General features: G+C 45.3%; 1 protein-coding gene across 5 annotated transcripts in view; it reads right to left on the minus strand.

Annotated features, from left to right (window-relative positions):
* Window positions 1-20,978, minus strand: part of CLCN3 (Cl-/H+ antiporter 3) — an 83,481-nt gene that overhangs the window by 6,277 nt on the left and 56,226 nt on the right. For all 5 annotated transcript variants that reach the window (XM_075931136.2, XM_014574866.4, XM_075931137.2 and 2 more), the window contains exons 8-12: window positions 18,628-18,708; window positions 13,722-14,267; window positions 13,400-13,586; window positions 10,313-10,711; window positions 4,103-4,319 (exon numbers count right to left, since the gene is read on the minus strand). In XM_075931136.2, coding sequence (XP_075787251.1) covers window positions 4,103-4,319; window positions 10,313-10,711; window positions 13,400-13,586; window positions 13,722-14,267; window positions 18,628-18,708 — 1,430 coding nt within the window. The remainder of the gene's footprint in view (window positions 1-4,102; window positions 4,320-10,312; window positions 10,712-13,399; window positions 13,587-13,721; window positions 14,268-18,627; window positions 18,709-20,978) is intronic.

Here is a 20,978-nt window from a genome sequence, read left to right on the forward strand (position 1 = left end):
TCAAGTAGAAAAATTTACTATTTAAATTTCAGAAAAATTCCCACTATTCTTTCAGCACATGCATGTGTTAATGAACAAATTTAAAGCAAATGCATTTTAATCATGCTTTCACGATGGTATCATCTGAACAATGCAATTTAAAACATAAATTTGCTATTCTTTAATTTATAGCAGCAGCTCATTTGACAATAACAAAACAAATAAAGAAACCTTCCACTCAGGTATTTTAGTTCTCCACTTTATCCTCCCATAGTCATTCATGCTAAACAACATAAAATTATTAAGGAATGTTCCTCTTCTTGGGTGTCTTGTAAATGTATGCTAAAAAGAAAGTATGACAACTTTATCAAAGACTGATGCATTTAATTACATTTCTCACTGAATATATGTGAAAGCAAAGTACTCAGTACATTCTGTCTCTTGAAGGACAATTGAATTAACTGTATGTGCAAAACTGGGGATACCAACAGAAAGAAAATTTTAAAAATGTGTCTATTAATGCCTGGTATGTCAATGCTGTAATGAAAACCCCATGGTTACCCATTCTAAGGACTTGGGTTAATTGTAATGTAGGCACTGGGGCTAGTGTTTCCAACTTTCTAATCACATAAAACTGAATGCCCCTGCCCTGCCCCAACTCCTCTAAGCTCCCATACCCTACTTGCTTCTTCCTGCCTCCCTCCATCGTATGCTTCAAAGGTTCAGCAAAGGGCAACAAAAATGATTAAGGATTTGGAATGGGCCACATATGAAGAGAGATTAAAAAGACTTGGACATTTCAGCTTAGAAAAGAGGAGACTAAGGGGGGATATGACAGAGGTCTATAAAATCATGACCGGTGTGGAAAAAGTAAATAAGGAACAGTTATTTATTTATTCTCACAATACAAGCAGTCCCCGGGTTACGTACAAGATAGGGACTGTAGGTTTGTTCTTACGTTGAATCTGTATGTAAGTCGGAACTGGCGTCAGCCGCTGCTGAAACTGATCAGTTTCAACCGCGGCTGAATCTGGACGCCAGTTCTGACTTACATACAGATTCAACTTAAGAACTCCAGGCGTCCCCAAGTCAGCTGCTGCTGAAACTGATCAGCGGTTGATTCCAGGAAGCCTGGGGCAGAGCAACTCTGCATCGGGCTTCCTGTAGTCAGCCATTGGTCAGTTTCAGCAGCAGCTGACTTGGGGACGCCTGGGGCAGAGCAGCTGGGGTGCTGCTGGGTTGCTCCAGTAGCGCAGTTCCTCGGCGCTACTGGAGCAACCCAGCAGCACCCCAACTGCTCTGCCCCAGGCATCCTGATTCAGCCGCTGCTGAAACTGACCAGCAGCGGCTGAATCAGGACGCCTGGGGCAGAGCAGCTGGGGTGCTGCCGGGTTGGTCCGGAGCGGTGCTGCGGGACCAACCCGGCAGCCCCCAGCTGCTCTACCCCAGGGGTAGGCAAGAAAAGCCTGGTCTGCTGGGGGGGGGGGGGGGGCACTAGCTGCACCCTCCCCCCCCCAGCAGACCAGGGAGACGGGGAGCAAAGCCTTGGAGCATGCCCGCAGCAGGACAGCCCAGGCGCGCTCCGCGGCTTTGCTCCCCATCTCCCTGGTCTGCTGGTCAGGAGATGGGGAGCAAAGCCACGGAGCAAACCCGCAGGGGGACAGCTCAAGCGCGCCCGGGCTGTCCCGCTGCGGGCGTGCTCCAAGGCTTTGCTCCCCGTCTCCCTGCAGACCAAGGAGACGGGGACCAGCTTTTCTCGCCCCGGAAGGCGGGGGCGGCGGACCGCGGCGCATCTGGGCGTCCCGCCGCTCCCGTCCTCCGGGGCGAGAAAAGCCCCGTTCGTAACTGCGGATCCGACATAAGGGGACTGCCTGTATAAGAAATACAGTAGAGGTCATCAAATGAAATTAATAGTCAGCAGATTTAAAACAAACAAAGGGAAGTTTTTCTTCACTCAGCACACAGTTAACCTGTAGAACTCCAGAGGATGCGGTGAAGGCTAGGACTTTAAGAGAGTTCAAAATTCATGAAGGTTAGGTCCAACAATGGCTATTAGCTAGGATGGGTAGGAATAGTGTCCCTAGCCTCTGTTTCTCTAGAGGTGGGTGACAGGGAAGGAATCATGTGAAGATTATCTGCTGTGATCCCTCCCTGTGGGGCATCTGATATTGGCCACTGTTGGGAGACAGGATACTGAGCTAGATGGACCTTTGGTCTGACCCACTATGGCTGTTCTTATGTCCCCCACCCTCACTCTCTTATCAGGATAGGACAGTGGATTGGCATGCAGCAGGGGCTCTAGGGATGAGGAGTTTGGGTTGCAGGAGGGAGCTCCACGCTGGGGGTTGGGATCTACGAGGGGGCAGAGGGATCTGGCAGAGGGTGTGGGCTCTGGGCTGGAGCCAGAAATGATGGGTTCAGGGTGCAGGAGAGGACTCTGGGACGGGGAAAGGTTCTGTGCGGGGATGCAGGCTCTAGGGTAGGGTCAGAGGTGCAGAAGGAGACATTAGGCTGGGGTGCAAGGACTGCGGCTGAGGATGGACCCTGGGATGGGGCTAGAGATGAGGAGTTTTGGGTACAGAAGGGGATTTTGGCTTGGGGTAAGGTATTGGAATTCAGGGTCCCGATAGCACATACTATGGCTAGGAAGCAGACACAAAACCCCTGCGGCCCCATGGGGGCAAAAGGTCTCTCTGTGCATGTACTGCTCTCACACCCAAAGGTGCCTCCCCCTCAGCTCCCATTGGTTACAATTCATAGCCAATGAGAGCTGCAGAGTGGTGACAGTGTGGAGGTACAGGGACCTGGGTGGCCACTTCTGGGAGCCATGCAGAACCAAGGCAGGTAGGGAGTCTGCCTTAATTGCGGGCCTCTGCTGTGCTGTCAATCAGACTTTTAATGGCCTGGTTAGTAGCACCAACTGGAACTGCCAGGGTCCCTTTTCGACCAGGTGTTCCGGTTGAAAACTGGACACCTAGCAACCCTAACTAGTATTCAGGATGGAGCTCAGACCCTAGGACCCTCTGAGATGGGAGTGTCCCAGAGCTTAGATTGCAGTCAGAATATGAATGGCTACACTGAAATCAAACAGCCCCATAGCCAGTCAGCTGGCTCATCTAATTTCAATGCAGACACATGCTGGGGACGTGGAGAAGAGAAAGAACTATAGTGAAGAGGGCTGTGCCCAGATCTTTGATGGCTTATGGGTACTGCCCTGGTTTCCAGAGCCAGAGAGATCAGCTCTAATCCAAGGAAGCCCTGGGCCTGGCCAATGTTCCATAGGCTGTGTTATGCAGGAGGTCATCCTAGATTATCATAATGCTTCCTTTCTGGGCTTTAAAACCTGCAAAAAAAATCTTATAGCCATTCTGTATTTTCTTTAAAACAAAGCACAATGGATTTGAATTTAGAGAGTGTATGGAAATAGAGTATAGATAATTTTACATGGATGGAAATGGAGAATTACTTTTTTACTTATTGGCTCACAAGAGAAGAAAGATGCTGTAGCTCATTACAAAGCCGCTAATGCGGTAAACCAGATACTCCTACCCCCTGCCTCATGAGGAAACCAGTGAGAATAAAGAAAACATCCCATTGTCCTGAATTTTATATCTGTTATTTCAAAACAAAAAAATAAGGCTGTAGAGAGGTAAAAATAAAACTGATTTTTTCCCCATGTGATTTTGCTCTACACAGTCCATTTTTGACTGGCTGCAAATGGACAATGTCAGAAAAGGGGCACAGAGAAAGGGGAGCAGAGGGAGAGAGAGAGAGATTAAATGAGCTTTCCCCTTGTATTTGCATGCAATTTAAGTTCCTAATGGTGATCTGTCACAATACGGCATTCAGACAGAATTCGTTGTTTCAAGGCTATTCCTGCTGGAACAGTTTCAGTGAGGTACAGCTTTTTAAGTGGCATTTCTTATTAGCAACTAAAATTGACCACAAAAGTTCAAATTCTGGCTCAACTACAGGCTCTCCATTGCTGAGGTCAGATTGCAATGAGGTCGTTAAATGTGATAGGCCTGAATCACATCGGAATTCAATTTAAGTTGTCGGCATATTACACTAGTCTCCAGTATTACATTTGACCAAATTAACAGTATTTCTGATCTGTACTCACCCATTGTGTGTTACAAGGCACTGCCTCAGACCCAGCTTGCGGAAAATATCCACCACTATTTCCATTGGTGTGTGATCTGTCACGGTGAAAGGGCTCATATCAAGAATGCTTCTAAGTTTCAAAGGCCGGGGACTTTCTGCTGGAAGTGATGGGGTATGTTGGGCAAAACAGACTCTGGAACTACCAACAATACCTTCCTGCTTCTTTCTAGCGCTTTCTATAATTAAGAGAAGGAAAAAATAGGTTGAAAAATCACTTAGATTTATAAAGTATTTAGCGTAACATGCAAGTACAATGAATGTCATCAGACTGCAACCAGATTTCATCCTGTGTATTATTCTGAAATTTTATTTTCACAATCACCTCTTTTCTCTTCACTACATGCACTTGACAGAAAACAAGCAGAAAGAACGGTTACTTAGACCTTTCATAACTGTGGTTCTTCAAGATGCATTGCTCATGTCTATTCCAATATGTGCGTGTACCACGTTCATGATCGTCAGAAGACTTTTCTCTAGTGGTATCTGGTGGGTCAGCTCTGGCGCCCTCTGTGGTGACACCTCCCAGAGTCACATATGTACCCCTGCCAACCTCCACTTCAGTTCCTTCTTCTAACAGGGGAGGTGGAAGGGTCTGTAACAGACATGAGCAACACACCTTGAAGAACAATAGTTACAAAGGTAAGTAACCATTCTTTCTTCTTCAAGTGATTGCTCGTGTGCATTCCGATATGTGACTCAGCAGTTTGTACAGTGGAAGGGTCGGACTTCAACTCATTGCTGAGTGCACTGTAGCTCTGCCAAACACTGCATCATCCTGGGACTGCTGGGGGAGGGTGTAATGGGTCGTGAAGGTGTGAACTGAGAACCATGAATCTGCTCTGCTGATGTCCTGAATCAGGACTTGTGCCAGAAAGGCCGTTGCCAAGGCTTACGCCTGTGTGGAATGTGCTGTGATAGGTGGGGCCGGCACCGTGACCAAGTCATAGTGCAGCTTGATGCCCGTAGTGATCCAGGATGACAGGTGCTGCAACGTAACCAGAAGGCCCTTCATGCAGTCTGCAATGGAGATGATGAGCTGCATTGACTGGTGGAATGTTTTAGTGCATTAGAAATAAAAGGCCAGGGCACACTGGACAGCCAGGGAGTGAAATGCCCTATTCCTGTCACGTAGTTTAGAGACGAAAATAGGGAGAAAGACATCCTGATTTACATGACAAGGCAACACAACCCTTGACAGGAATGCAGGATGGGGCCACAGCTACTCTTTATCCTTATAAAATATATATATATATATGGGGGCTCAGGAGTGAGGGCTGGCAGCTCCAACACCTGTCTGAATAGCTACCAGGAAGGCCACTCTGAATGAAAGATAGGCTAAAGAACAGGTAGCCAGGGGCTCAAATGGTAGGGCCTTGAACTGAGAAAGCACCAAATTCAAGTCCCAGGGCGGTAACATCTGCCTCGCCAGACCCTGAAGCAAACGGCTCACCACTAGATCCCCAAAGATGGACTTTACCCCCAAACCTAGGTGGAAAGCTAAAGTAACTGCCAGATGTACTTTCATGGCTGTCTCAGCCAAATCCTGGTATTGAGGTGAAGGAGGTAGCCCAAAAGCAGTGGAACTGTGTTCTGCTGGAGGGACCACAAAAAGAACCTCTTCCTCTTGGCGAGATAAGTAGCCCTAAAAGAGGATTTGTGGCTGCTTATTAAGACTTCCCTGACTGAGTCCAAGTTGGTTTAGTCATGGAGCTTCCTCACCATGAGGTTTGGGTGGAACAACCTGTCGAACTCCTGCATTATCAGTTTGGGAACCAGAGGGAGCATCATGGGCCAGTCACCGACAGGGACAGCAGTGTAGTGATTGTGTGCTGCCTCAGCCTTCTGGTGCTATCAGTATCACTGCCACTTTGTCCTGTTGAATTCTGAGGAAGATCCTTAGTATTAATGGCACTGGAAGGAAAGTGTACAGGTACTACTCCGTCCAGCACAGGTGAAAAGCCTCCGACAGAGACTCCCTGGCTGTGGCCCTAAAAGGAGCAGAACCTCAGTCACTTCCTGTTTAGGCGGGTCATGAACAAGTCCACCTGGGAAAGGACCCACTCGCAGAACATGGAGAGAGCCATGTCTGCCCTGAGGTACCACTCATGGGACTGAGCAGACCATTTGAGACAATCTGCAAGGTTGCTCTGCATGCTCAGAAGATACAAGGCTTGCAGTTGAATGTTGTGAGGAATGCAGAGGTCCCACAGAGCGATACGGCCTAAAATGGTGGCACTGAGGCTCTGGAGTGTAAATAACCAAGAACTTCAGGGTAATCCTGCAGTCCTTGAGGCTGTGCAGACGGGAATGTGTCTTTTCAGCAAACAGGCCTGTCCCATTGAAAGGCAGGTCCTGGATTGTGCGCTGCATCTCTGCTGGGAGACTGGACATCTGCAGCCATGAGTTACATCTCATCACTATGGCCAGGGTCATCATGCTAGCTGCCGAGTCCTCAGAATCCAAGGCTGCCTGGAGGGCCATCTTAGTGACATGTGGCCCTCATGCAGAAAAGCTGAGAACTCCTGCTGCATATACTTGCTACACTTTGCATACTGCTTGAAAGCCTGGGGGAAGCTCCATGCCCCAGGAGCATAAACAACAGGATGGGGGAACCTCCTGTAAAAACTAACTACTCTAAGTAACTTGAAGGAAACAACTAATCCACACAACAACAACAACAACAAAGGAATGCTATGCTAGGGCAGTGGTCTCCAACCTTTTTACGCATGAGATCACTTTTTGAATTTAAGTGCAATCCAAGATCTACCTCAAACCCAAAAACCCTTGCCCCGCCTCCTTTGTGCCCCTTCGCCGAGGCCCCGCCCCTGCTCACTCCATTCTCCCTCCCTTCCCCATCCTTCCTCACTTTCACCAGTCTGGGGCAGAGGGTTGGGGTGCAGGCTCTGGTCTTGAATTAAGGGATCTGCAGTGTGAGGGGGGCTCTGAGCTGAGCTTGGGACAGGCAGTTGGGGTACCAGAGGAGGTTCTAAGTGCAGGCTCTGGGAGGGCATTTGGATGCAGGATGCTTGGGGCTAGGGAAGGGGCTTGGAGTGTAGGAGGGGGTTCATGACTGGGGGAGGGTGTCAGGATGTGGGCACCAGCAGGGCCCTGCTTATCTCAGGTGGCTCTTGGGTGGTGGTGCAATGGGGCTAAGGTAGGCTCACCCCTGTCCTGACCTTGCACCACTTCCAAAAGCAGCCAGCAAACCCTATCCCAAGACCTGCTGTGCCCCCTCTCCGCTCTGGGGAGATAGGTCACAGGGTGGGAGAGGGGATCTTCATATCAGCACCCCTCCCCTGCCCTGAACAGAAAGCAGAGACTCCTGAGGGGGCAGCTCCAAAGCAAAGGACAGGAGATGTGCAGCAGTCTGTGAGCAGCTGAAGTGCTGGGCTTGATAACCTCTTGGCCAAACCAGCTAGGATCCCCTGTCAGAGGTTCCAAGATCTACCAGTAGATTCTTATCTACTGGTTGGTGACCACTGTGCTAGGCACTAACTATTTGCAAAGCAAGAAGTCAGAAGCTTCAGTGACCGTCACTGGCGGAAAGAAGGTTGGAAGGGTATATATGTGTCATTGTGAAGCATCACCAGAGAAGATACCACAGCTGACCCAACGGGTACTGCTAGGGAAAAATCTGATGACTGTGCACGTGGCACACAGACACATATTAGAATGCACATGCACAATCACTCAAAGAAGAGGAGCTATTTACTATACAATTTATAGCCAGACACTACTTTTGGTGTAATTTAGTAAAGATCTCAAATATGCACATTGGGAAATATCATGCTACGTAATAACATCAGGCAGCCACTATCTGTGTAGTGCACAGAAACAGATGGTTTCATAAGAGCGTGAGGACTATCTCAATAGTGTGCACTCACATTGAGTGTCCTACTGTTACCATACTCATTTGCTGCAGAAGCCAAAGCACATTATTGAGTGGAGACTGAGGGAGTGCTCATATGACACGAGGAAAGTTCAAGGTAGGCATTTCAAGGAATTAACTGTTTGGATGGAAAGTCACAAAATGCCATCAACTGAGCTTCAAATCTAGAGTAGAGAGGAGGCATTGAAAGTTGAACATCCTTGTCACTCCCTGAGATAGGTTGTGGAAGCCTAACGAGCACTTAATATACAGTAGGTGCCATTTAAAAAATTAACCAATATGACTTGTTTCATGTTGCTTGTTCACTGCTCTCAAATATTTGTGCCATGCCATAGGGATCTTTCTTTTTTCAAAGGTGGCTACTGTGTACATCCCCTGGCATTCCCTTAACACAATTAAACAAACAATAAAGGGAAGGAGAAGATCTAATGTGGAGGAAGCACATGATGCTGACTGCTACATGTGGAAGGAATAGTTCAGAAAGAATGCAGTCTCATGTAACAAATAGACAGTAACGCTGCTAAGGTTTGTCATATATTAGCTATATTAGTTAAAGCTGAGCAAATGTTCTCTGTTTCTGTGAAAATGTGTAATTTGCTTATTTGTGTCAGATCTTAATACCCTTTCAAAGTCTTCCCTCATTTTGGACAAACTTCCCTACGCCTATCATTTCCAACGGTGATTCTTCTGATGCACAAATTTAAGACTGAATAATTTCCACTATGTAATTTAGATGCTAAAATGAATCTTGCCTGAAAAAAGATTCTTATGAAGATAAATCTTTGTCTGTAATCTACTACCAGGTACTCTAGAAAGTAAATGAAAGATGACAGTTTAAAATTCAACTATTTTGACTTTCATATACATTTTGAGGTAGATAATACTAGCTTATCAGCACCTCGATAACAATCATATGTATTATATGTAGAATTTGTATTCTGCCACCTGCACAGGTGAATTTCATTTCAAGAGAACAGATTGAAAAAATAGTTTTTAAAATAACTTATGTTCTTCTAGACTTTCAGTTACAGGGAATATTAGGAGTTAACTACAAGAATAATAGTTACACCATTTTCTGACATAAGCCTGTCTCTTTAAATGAATAATTTTGCTGTGTTCCAATTTTATGATATGTACATTCAAAATACCACACTGAATCACTGTATTTTAGAGGGTTCAAGCAGAACTTGATATTCTGACATGAAACTAACTCCAAAAATCAATTACAGTATTAGACATTTACAAGTAAACCACCTGTTTGGCATGACTGTAATGCTAAAACTTGGTCTAACTTTTCTACCTTTTGAATCAAAATTAATAAAACAGCCCAGGGGTTTATAGATTTGTATAAGATTTTATATTAAGTTTGAAGTCATGTTCAGGTGCCCACAGAGGGGTGACTCAGGCAATATTTCTCAGAGAACTCTGCAGCTTGAAAATTATAATAATGGAGCTATGAAGAAACAGAGATTGCCAGCCAACACAACAGGGGTTAAACAAAACTTTAGTCCCATTTAGCCTTGCCCCACTATACCTGTTGCCAATGCCAGGCCTGAAGGGGGGATTTAAAAAAAACAGGAGCCTGGCTCAGTTGGGAGCTAGTGAAATGGTAGGAGCTAGCTGACTCCCTGCCTGAAAGGATGGAACACTGGCCTGCCAGCCAGGCAGCCATCTGGAAGTAAGCACTAGTTTCCTGGTCAAGGGAGATTACAGAGGAATCCCCAGTATGGGAGGTAAACTGAGTGAATCCCACCACTAGGCAAGACAGCCACCCTAAGCCCCTATTCCAGGAGCACTGAAGTTGTAAGAAGTTTCATCTCAGGTGAAGAAGTGTTGGTACAAAGCCACAAACAGTATGGCAGTGGCAACGAATGACCTTTCTTCCTTCCACAGTACTTCCATGGTACATTGCACAGGTAGGTCTTGTGGGGGATTTCATAATTTCTTCTCAAGAAATTAGCACTGGCCACTGCGGAAGATGACAAGAGTACTGAACTAGATGGTTTAATTAGTCTGTCACAGTGTAGCAATCCCAGGGTTTTTATGGAATTGTGTCCAGTTTCAGAACCTATTATTGCAAGACACCACTGTAAAAAGAAGTTCTAAGCATCTTGATCAAGGTGATGTGAAAGGAACCAACAGCTTGTGCTACATCTCTGGACTATAAAACACATGAAGCATTCATGTACAAAAGTAAGACATAAATAATAAATTCAGTTTTAAAGTATTAATACAGTTGAGTGAGAACATATACATCTTACAGAACTGTAAAATAATTACCTATTGCGATAGTTAAGTCTCTCCTTAAAGCAAATCCCACTAGTCTCTGAGACTCTTTCGACATTATAACAGGGAAACCATTATAGCTCGTTTCATTGATCAGGTTTTCTATATCTTCCACTGTCATGTTATCCTGAGTCAGCACTGCCAATGGTGGATCACTCCTCCGAGGCCTCATAACATCAGCAGCCAGTGTTGTGTGAGTGAATTCTTCTTTAGCATCCAAGAAAGGATAGCCATTCAGCCGGATGTGCGCTTCATAGATGCCTTCCCTACCAAAAGCGTCACCCACCCATTTACTGGTCATCACTGCAGCCATGAGGGGCACAATGTACTCCAGTCCACCTGTCAGCTCAAATACAATGACCACTAGGGAGACAGTCATTCTTGTCACACCACCTGCAAGAAAAAAAGAGCCTATCAACATGCTAACAGAACTTTAGGAATCATTAGCAAAAGGGAACGATAATAAAACAAAAAAAATCATATTGCCACTATATAAATCAATGGTATGCCTACACTTTAAATACTTAATGCAATTCTGGTCACCCTTTCTCAAAAAAGATTTATTAGAAATAGAAAAGGTAAAGACCCTGGCAACAAAAATGGGAGTATGGACCAGCTTTCAAATGAAGATTAAAAAGACTTGGACTGTTCATCTCAGAAAACAGAGGATGGGGGAGAGATATGACAAAAGTCTGTAAAATCATGAATGACATGGAGAAAGTGAATACGGAAGTGCTATTTACCCCTTCAAACAACAGAAGAACCAGAGGTCACCCAATAAAATTAATAGACAGCAGGACGTGCTTTTTCACACAGTGCACATTTGATCTGTGGAAATTGTTCCCATGGATGATGTGGGAAAGTATAACTGGGTTGAAAAAAAATCCTGTAGGTATATTCATGGAGGGAAGGTCTATCCATTGGTATTAGCCAACTTGGTTAGGGTTGCATCCTTGTTCATTTCTTCTGAAGCATTTAGCATTGGTCACCGTTGGAATAACCAATATTGGGTTAGATCAGTGGTCTCCAACCTTTTTATGCCCAAAATCACTTTTTAAATGTCAGAACAAGCCAAGATCTACCCCATCTTTTCCCTAAAACCCACCCCTTCCCTGAAGCCCTGCCCTCTCTGTTCTCCTCCTCTCCATCATTTGCTATATCCAGTCCTTATATACTCTAAGGGTACGGCTACACTGCTGCTTTTTTTTTATCCTTTTGTCAGAAGAGGTTTTTCCAACATTTGGCCCATCAAGATTGGGCCAAATGTCAGAAAAACCCTTTTTTGGAAGCCCCCTTATTCCTCATGAAACGAAGAATACAGGGGTTGCCGAAAGAGTGTGTCTACTCTTTCACTAAAAAAAATGTAAGAACAAACACGCCCTTGGACACGGAAGCATTTTTCTGGGATACCTCTGGTATCCCGGAAAAATTCTTGTAGTCTAGCTGTACCCTCGCTGGGTTGAAACAGGAGGTGCAGGCTCTGGGGTGGGAATAAGGGATTTGGGTGTGGGACGGGGTGAGAGGTCTGGGAGGGAATTTGGATGCAGGAGGATGTGGAAAAGGAAATGCTGGCTTGGGGAGGGAGCTCCAGACTGGGGAGTGTTGGGGTCAGGTGGAGGGTTGGGGTGCTGAGCAAGCCACAGGCTTGTGGATGTGAGGGCGCAGGACTTTGGGTTGCGCTGTGTGAGGGACTCAGAGCAGGAAGGTTGGGAGTATGATGAGCTCAGGACACAGATTTGAAGTGTGTGGATGGTGCAGGAGTGTTGTGGCAGAAGACTGAGGACGTGGGGGTACAGGAGTCTGGGGATGTGAGAGGCTCAGGACAGGGGGTTCCAGTGTATGATTTGTACAAAGATTTGGGGTCAAGGGGGGGTACAGGAGTGTTATGATGCTGCAACCAGATGGGGGCTTGGCCCCAATTGGGGGCTTGTTGGCCAGGCTTCATTTTTAAATAAAATATTATGTCAAACACAACAAGTTTCAGCATTATCTTTATTTATGAGAGAGGCAGGGAACATGTTTTGAGTCAGGGTCACTGACCCACAGAATAGTCAGTTGGGGGTCACACAAGTGAGATGCAAAAAACCAACCCCTTCAAAAAACCACAAGCCTCATTAATGTGGCCCCAACTGCGATGGTGAGGGCAGGGGACAGGATGCTGGGGCAGGCTGCTGGTGGTTTCTGGGACAGATAGTAGGGTGCTTAGGCAAGGGACCAGGGTGCTGGTGGGTGCTGGGGTAAGGATTAGGTGCTGGTGGGGGTAGCAGACAGGGTGCTGGGTCAGGTGTCAATAGGTACTTGGTCAGGGGACAGGGTGCTGGGTCAGGGTGCTAGTGGATGCTGGATCAGGGGACAGGGTGCTGGGGTAGGTGGCAGGATGCTGATGGGAGCTGGGGCAGGGGAAAGAGTGCTGGTGGGTGTTGGGAAATGCGCCAGGTGTTTGGGGGAGGAGGAGCAGCCTGTGCACTTCCTGAAACCCTAGAAGTGGAGCGCAGCTGCGGGACTGCCCCCACAAGCTGCAGGAAGCCGGCACTACCTCCATAGTCATTGGAGGTAGAGTCAGTGGGGGGCTTCTTCTGGGAATGGGGGAGAATGGCGGGGCCTCAGACGTGTGCGATCGACTGATCGAGCTCTCCCCATCGACCAGTTGATTTTGATTGATGGCTTGGTGACCATGGGATTAGATGAACCATTAGTCTGACTAGGGATGTGAAAGGTTAACTGGTCAGGAGAAGCCTGTGTCTGCAGTGGGCTAGGGTGCTCCACAGGCAAGAGCTGTGGTGGGTGGGGCCACTCCAGCGTGGCCTGTTGGGCTGGAGCAGCCTCCCGGGCTGCACCCCCTTTGATCAAGATTTTACATTCCTAGGGCTGACCCAATATGACAGCATGTTCTTTTTAGTCTTTGGTTCACAATGATTTCCTGCACATTTTCCTATTAACATAAAATAACTATATAAGAAACTCTTCCATATTGTACTTCAGCTTTAATAAGTACAACTTTTTTCCTTCACATCAAAACTTACCTAGTTCAGAAACAGAAAAGGAATCATGCCTTTATTTGTTGTGTTACAATTTAGTTACCTAAGCATGCAGCGGCACCAACCATGGCATATAGGCCGGGCGTGATACAGTCAGCTCCAACTTCACACCACTCCTTGAAGATAAACCAGTCATGGTGATAATAAGCCAACTGCTCCACAGCAATTCCCACAATCCTTCCTGCTATTGCTCCAATTGCCATACTAGGTATGAACAAACCTGATGGAACCTACAACAGAAATAAAACGACTTCATGGTAAAGCTTTAGAATACACGGGACGTGTTAAGAGTCTTATTACTGGAGAGCTACTTTACACAAGGCAAGCAAAAAACAACAACAACAAAAACTCCCACCCAAACTTACCTTGATACCAAAGGTGAAGACTGTCATAATTATTTTAAATATAAGTGCTAAACACAGCTGCCATATGGCTGAATAAACTCCAGTGCCTGCTGGACGATCAGGAATATCATCTACTATCTTACTGGCATTCATGTCATTTCTGTAGTCACAAAGAGAGGAGGATTCTAAAGGCCCACAGTCTGTGAAGAGCTCTTTAATAAGCTCACTGGTATTGAGCCTTGTGTATGGATTAGGAAAGGCAATGACAGCTGTTATTGCTGCAACAATGATGACCTCCAGGACAGGATACTTCCCAAATTTTGTTGATTTGCGTCGGCGGCACCAGGCGATGTTTGCACGGATGAAAAATGCTCCCCACAGCCCACCAAACACTCCCAGAAGAATGAATGGAAACAGTTCAAAAAGGTACCAAGGGGTATGGTATTCCACATAAAAAAGAACAAGACGGCTGTTACCAAAAGGATTGATGGATCGCAAAACAAATGCAGCCACTAAAGCAGCAAAAAAGGACCTCCATAAAGTTTTCAATGGGAAATAGTAACTGACCTGAAAAGTAGACAAGTTAGAATTACTGGCAATTCATTATAAAAATATTTCAAACTATTCCAAAATTAACAGAAAATACTAGCAAATACTAGTATACTACATTTCGGTTCACTATCTTTTAAATATGCATACATTGTGTTATCAGTTATAATAATGCAGCTACGTTAATCAGTTTACATTTTTAAAGTGTTTTTTGAGGAGTAACATTAGTTCGCACCAAGGGGTTTGGTTCAAACTAACGTGTCCTGGCGCGCACTTTCACTTTTGAAACAGCTGTTGAGAGGAGTAATGCGCCAGCGAGATCATGCTAATGAAGCACGGGATATTTAAATCCCCGCTTCATTAGCAATTTCAGTCGCCTACATTTGCAACCCTAATTCGAACTAGGGAGCAAGTGTAGACATACCCTTAGTGACTACAAAGGTGCTATACAAAGGTAGGGAATTAACCTTCTTCCACTGGAGGAAAAATAGAAGCCCCAGAACAAATTAACACGTGGCTTCAGGGTTTGTAGACATTTGCATGTTTCAAAAAGCTTGCAAATAAGGTTTCATCCTACAAAACAACTAGCATCACACCTAGTACTTTCTACTTCTAATTCATAAAAGCCAGAACTCTACCAGATAATAAAGATCTGGCCTTAATGCAACACAATTTACTATGTATTAATTAGTAACATAGGATTAAAAAAAAATCTTTACGTTCAGAATTTAGATACCCAGAAGGATTGAAGAGACTGCTGGGTTTCTGCCTCTGCCTCTCTCTGGGTATGTCTACACTACCCTCCTAATTCGAAATAGGAGGGTAATGTAGTCATACCGCAATTGCAAATGAAGCCCGGGATTTGAATTTCCCGGACTTCATTTGCATAAAGCCGGCCGGCGCCATTTTTAAATGCCAGCAGTTCGAACCCCGTGCCGTGCGGCTACACGCGGCACGGAGTAACTAGTTCGGATTAGGCTTCCTAATCCGAACTAGCTGTACTCCTCATTCCACGAGGAGTACAGCTAGTTCGGATTAGGAAGCCTAATCCGAACTATAATCCAAACTAGCTACTCCGTGCCGCGTGTAGCCGCGCGGCACGGGGTTCGAACTGCTGGCATTTAAAAATGGCGCCGGCTGGCTTTATGCAAATGAAGCCCGGGAAATTCAAATCCCGGGCTTCATTTGCAATTGCGGTATGACTACATTACCCTCCTATTTCGAATTAGGAGGGTAGTGTAGACATACCCTCTCTCTCCAGTAGCTGGGACTTTCCCTCAAGCCAATTAATTACTCCCTTCCTCCTCCCAGCCACTCATTCCCTGCTAATCTTGGCTAACTGTCTTCCCTTTCAAGCACAAGGCAGGCAGCGTTTAGCTGTTTATGGAGGCCCCGACCCCACCTATCAGCTAATCTCCCTGTTTGGATGGGGGAGTTTTGAACCTCTGCACAGGGCTCAGAATATAGCTGCATGGCCGCTCAGCCATACAGCTTAGACGGAACTTTGGTCTCTGGGAGTTTTCTATCTCATAGGTAGGTCAAAGATTCTCCGAGTTTTCAGTAAACGACTATAGCAGAATTCAGACTCTGGCCATGTCTGCACTTGACATGCTACAGCAGCACAGCTGCAGGGATTGGAGCCAGTATTGGCTTCCTGCAATCAGGGAAGAAGCAGAGCCACAAACAGCTCCATGCGTGTGCACACACAGCAGCACATAGTCCTGCTGCCCAGAGGCTTTTCCCACTGCTCAATTGGCCAGAATACGGCCAACAGAGCAGCAGGGAGCCTGAGAGCAGTGCAGGATGCAAAAGCAAGTAAGTGCCACCCAGACCCTGCACCCCCCCACCCTGGGATCCCAAAGCCTGCTTCAGCCTTCTCCCCCCTGGCCTGGCACCCTAACCCCAGCCTACTCATGCCCCTTCCCTCCTGGCCAGACACTCACCTGCACCCTCCCCCCGGCCAGAGACCTACTGCTAGACAACTCCTGCCCCCTCCCGCTAGCTTACTCCTGCCCCCTCCTCCCAGCCTGCTCCTGCCCTCTACCCTCTGGCCACACACCCTACTCCCAAGTCTCTTCTGCACCCCACCTTCCCCCCAGAGATTCTGCACTCCCATCCCTATGCCACTCACTAGCAGTTCTGTCCCACACACTGGACCCCACATTTTTGGCCCCACCTCAGAGCCAAGGGGGGGCTCACAAAATCCACTAATCCTGGAACCCCAGAAGATTTAATCTGGCCTGAGACCTTGAACCTCAGTCCTCCCTGCCCCTCCCCCACTCATGGGACTAGAGCGAGGGGAGTAAGGTTGGGGGCCACATCAGTGAGGGATGGGGGTTTTAAGAGAAGTTGGGTTTTTTTGCTTCTCATTTGTGTGGTTCCCAACTGATTTTTTCTGTGGGTCAGTGGCCCCTGACCCAAAAAAGGGTTCCCATCCCTGCCATAAATAAAGATAATATTGAAAACCTTTGTTTTAGACATAATATTTTACTTTATTTTAAAATAAGTTTGGTAAACTAACATGAGAAAGTAAAAGCGCCCAGCCTCCATCTGGCCACAGTGTCCTAACCCCAGCCCCAATCCTGGTACAGGCCCCGCAGTTTGGCCCCCATCTGACCGCAGGAAGAGCTGGCGGTGGCAGCCCCACTCCTGCTGCAGCATGGGTAGGAGGGGAGGCCACGATCTGGTTGTGGAGATCCTGGACCGGCCCCTCGTCCAGCTACAGCTGCCTGGATGCAGCAGCCCAGCCCCAGCCAGGTAAGGTAATCCAGCTCCAGCCCTGCCCCCCATACTCTACTTCCCACTTCCCACACACCCCAGCCACCTGCTCTGAACCCCTCTTACACTCAACCCTGACTTCTGCACCCCCACATCCACAAACTGCACCTCCAGCAACAGCAGAAGTCCCATTAAATAAAATCTGTGAGTACGTTTCATTTATGCTATTATTAATCATGTCAATTATCAATAATATTAAATTGTGTATTTTCAGTCATGCAAATGAGTATTCTTATAGACTGGCTCTTTGTTGACCACCTGTTTTGAATTTTGATGTAGCTTGGCTCTTTGGTTTGAAAAGGCAGCCGACCCTTGCTGTGGACAATTACTCCAGTCGTGGAGGTGGGGTGGCTGTCAGCATAATTAATCCATCTTCCTGAGAGGTGATAGCTAAGTCGATGGAAGAATTCCTTCATCGCCTTCATTCTATCCACAGCAGTGGTTATGTCGGCTTACCTATGTTACTCACAGAAGTGGATTTTTCATGACTGAGCGACGTAGCTGGGATAAATTGACTTTTGACTGTTGATCTGGCTTAAGCTTCTTTAAATTAGACGTAAGGAGATAACAAAAAAGATCATAATGATCTAAATAATGGTCCTAAATTTCCCAAATGCATATATCTAGATTGGTATTCAAGGTTTGTATTCTTGAGAGAGAATTTTATTAGCATGGTGGTTAGTTTTATAGAATATTTGATTTGTAATTAGGACATATGCCACAGTATGGAGTCTTTAAAATTAAATTGGATATTAAAGATTTGTTTTAACTTAAAGGGCAAATGAGTTTGTAACGGGCCTTTTGTCCCAGAGCAGAGTAAAATAAATAGGAGGAACAAAACCTTTATTTCCCTTCCCCTCTTTTTCTTTTAAATTAAACAAGGAAATAAGAACATTAGAAAGAAGTTAACAGGAAAGGCATAATAAATGCTGATCTTCATTAGCTACAACAAACTAAATAAAAAAGGCTCTCACATCATCAGAATGTTTTAATGTAAACTGTAGGGGAAAAAAGCAGGCAAGGAAGCAATTGCACAAAAAACCCTTTCAACTTCAATTCCGTATACGTACTTATTTTCTCTCTCTCTCTCTCTCTCTCTCTCTCTCTCTCTCTCTCTCTCTCTCTCTCTCTCTCTCTCTCTCTCTCTGTGTGTGTGTGTGTGTGTTTCATTTATGTACAATAAAGCTGCAATAAAGGAATTGACCTTTCTCCAGAAAAGAAAAAAAACCCCATACCAATGAAGAAATGTTGGCCTAAAACAGTAACTGAAACAAGAGGTTTTGAGGGATTTGCCCATGCCAGAACTCATAATACTTAATTGACGTAATCAAGGCAATACATTTAATGAAGAAAAATCTCCAGAATGACCAATGCAGATTAGTAACCAGACCATAGTGTAAAAAAAGTACTTATCAAACTGCAAGTGAAGAAGCTCTCTTTAAAGTGTTGAGAAAGTGGCTTCATGAAGAACTCACTGCAAGATCAGGGGCCACAAGGAGCTTTCTGTTATGAAAGGCTCCATAGAAGAAACATTTGACACTACAGGTCTTAAAATATTCATTTTTAAATATATTTTCTTCTGTGCTGCCTCTTTACATACCTCCTCCAAACTAAAAAGGACACCACCAATTGGGGCTCCAAAGGCTACTGATACTCCTGCAGCTGAAGCAGCTGATAACACCTAGAAAAGAAGAATAGCACGGTTTTATTTATGTGTTTGTGATGCATTTTAAAAACAAAAATAAAAATGTATTCTTACGATATACTCCTAACTTTGTCAACAGACATATATGATACTGAAGACCTAAGAATCCTAAAATATGGACTGATTACCTTCTTCCCATCTTCCTCCCAAGGACCCAAATACTTACTCTACCCATTTAGTCCCAAATTGTCATTTCAGCTTCTCTTGCCCATATGCTGCTTTTCTTTTCTTCCCAGTTTTACTTCCTCCAAGCTTGTCATGTGATCACAGCTATCTGCACTGCCTAACTGTCTATCTGCACTGCCTGTGGGATTTGAACAAGATATGAAAAAGCCCCCAAGCCCCACAGAGAGTTGCAATTACATGAGCAACTATGGAAGGTAGGTAGGTTCTGAATACATTAAATAAGACAGCTATCCAGGGAAATTCTATTCTATCAATGGTGCAGCTATTATGATGGAAGTGCAGCAATTCTAATTAATAGCCAGTCATTATGTCAAGAGCTAGCTGAAATTAACAGACACCCATGATCAAAGAAGTTGACTGCTCAGGTCTCATCGGAGTCTAGTAGCCAAGTTCAGGAATTGAACAATGAACAAGTCCTCGCATTAAAATAAATTCAGAATAAAATGTGGGAGGAAGAGGGACATAAATAGTAGTAACAGAAGCAGCTGGTAGTAAATCTAGATGAGATTTTGGAGCCATCAGAGGCTCTCTAATACATTTGAAACATTAATGTCATCTAGAACACACCATTTCTTCTTTCAGTTTGATCAGATCAGTTGCCCTTTTCCATCAATTGTGCAATTCTGGATGTCTGACTATTTTGCCCCTTGAATCTGGCAGAATACTGTGTATTTCCTTCCTTTTTCTTTCTTCTACTTTTTTTCTGGCTTCTATTTTCTCTCTTTTTTCCTCTTATGCACTCTCTTTTCTTTATTTTATTTCACGCATCTTTTTTTCTTTGCCCTCTTTCTGCAGCCCCCACAACAATCATCTCCCAACCTATTTCCACTTTCCACTCTGTTGCCCAGTCTGTCAGCCTAACCCTGGGTACATCTAGATTGCGGGGGGGGGGGGGGGGGTTCCGTAATACCGGAGGTATCCCAGAAAAACTCCGCCACATCCAGGGAACACGTCTGCTCTTCTGCTTTTTTTTTTGCCGAAGAGCAAACGCGCTCTTTTGGGGAGCCCAGTATACCTCATTCTATGAGGAATATGGGCTCCTCCTAAAGAGGAGGCTTTTCTGCCATTTTGCCCCATCTCTTTTTTTTTTTTTGCCTCTTCTGGAAAATCAATCAGAAAAAGCTACACAAATTGCGGAGCGCAATTTGCGTAGCTTTATCTGAAAAAACGCTATAGTGTAGACCTAGCCCCATTCTCTGAAAAACTGATGCCGCACACTTCACTTTTTATGAGATCTCCCTCACTGTGTCCCCTAAAACTCAAGTCAATCAACGCAGCCTGCTATCCCTCCACATCTCTGCTCCCTTACTCCAAATCCCAATTCAGCTTCTCTTTTTCCGATTCTTGTACCTTACCAGGTCTGCTTTAAAGGTCCTCTAATACCTACAATATAATTAGACAAAACAGACAAACAGCGGGAAACTTATACCATTTTTACAGATTAATTGTGCCAGAAAGATTAAATGACTTGCCCAGAGGCTCTGTAACTATGAGCTGGAAACTGAAGCCAAATTTCCTGAGTTTCAGACCTGTGCCTATTTCACAAGACTAATCAAGTCCAGTAGTATGGGAGCTAAACATACAGAACTACAGCATAGGTGGGCAGATTTTAGAGATTCTTTTCTGTTAAAATATGGGAGATACTATTACAAAAGAGGATTATACTGGGAAAAATCGGGATATCTGGGCTACCTTCTGACACCAAACTTGCTTCTGTTAATATGGCATTAGCTGCAATGCAAACTTGTAGTTTCTGTCATTTGTTCCATGCGCCAACAGGAACTGAAAGGGCTGCACAGACTGTGGTCACCAGCACAAAGGAGACTCGTGTCTTGAGTAACCTCATCAACTGCCTTAGCATTTTGTTAGCGAATTCAGAGGTAAATCCATTGTGCTCATTGTCCTAAAGAACAGTCGTTATAATGTTGGGCCTAGACGATGGCTTGTAAAGCAATACTAAACATGGACAACAAAGAAGGGAAGGATTTTTCAGGGCTCTGACAAGGATGTAAATAGCTTTTGCTGAGGGGTGATGATCCCTGACCAGAGAATAAAATGAT

Source organism: Pelodiscus sinensis, chromosome 4, assembly GCF_052426305.1.
Source record: "Pelodiscus sinensis isolate ZL-2025 chromosome 4, ASM5242630v1, whole genome shotgun sequence".
Taxonomy (NCBI): domain Eukaryota; kingdom Metazoa; phylum Chordata; order Testudines; family Trionychidae; genus Pelodiscus; species Pelodiscus sinensis.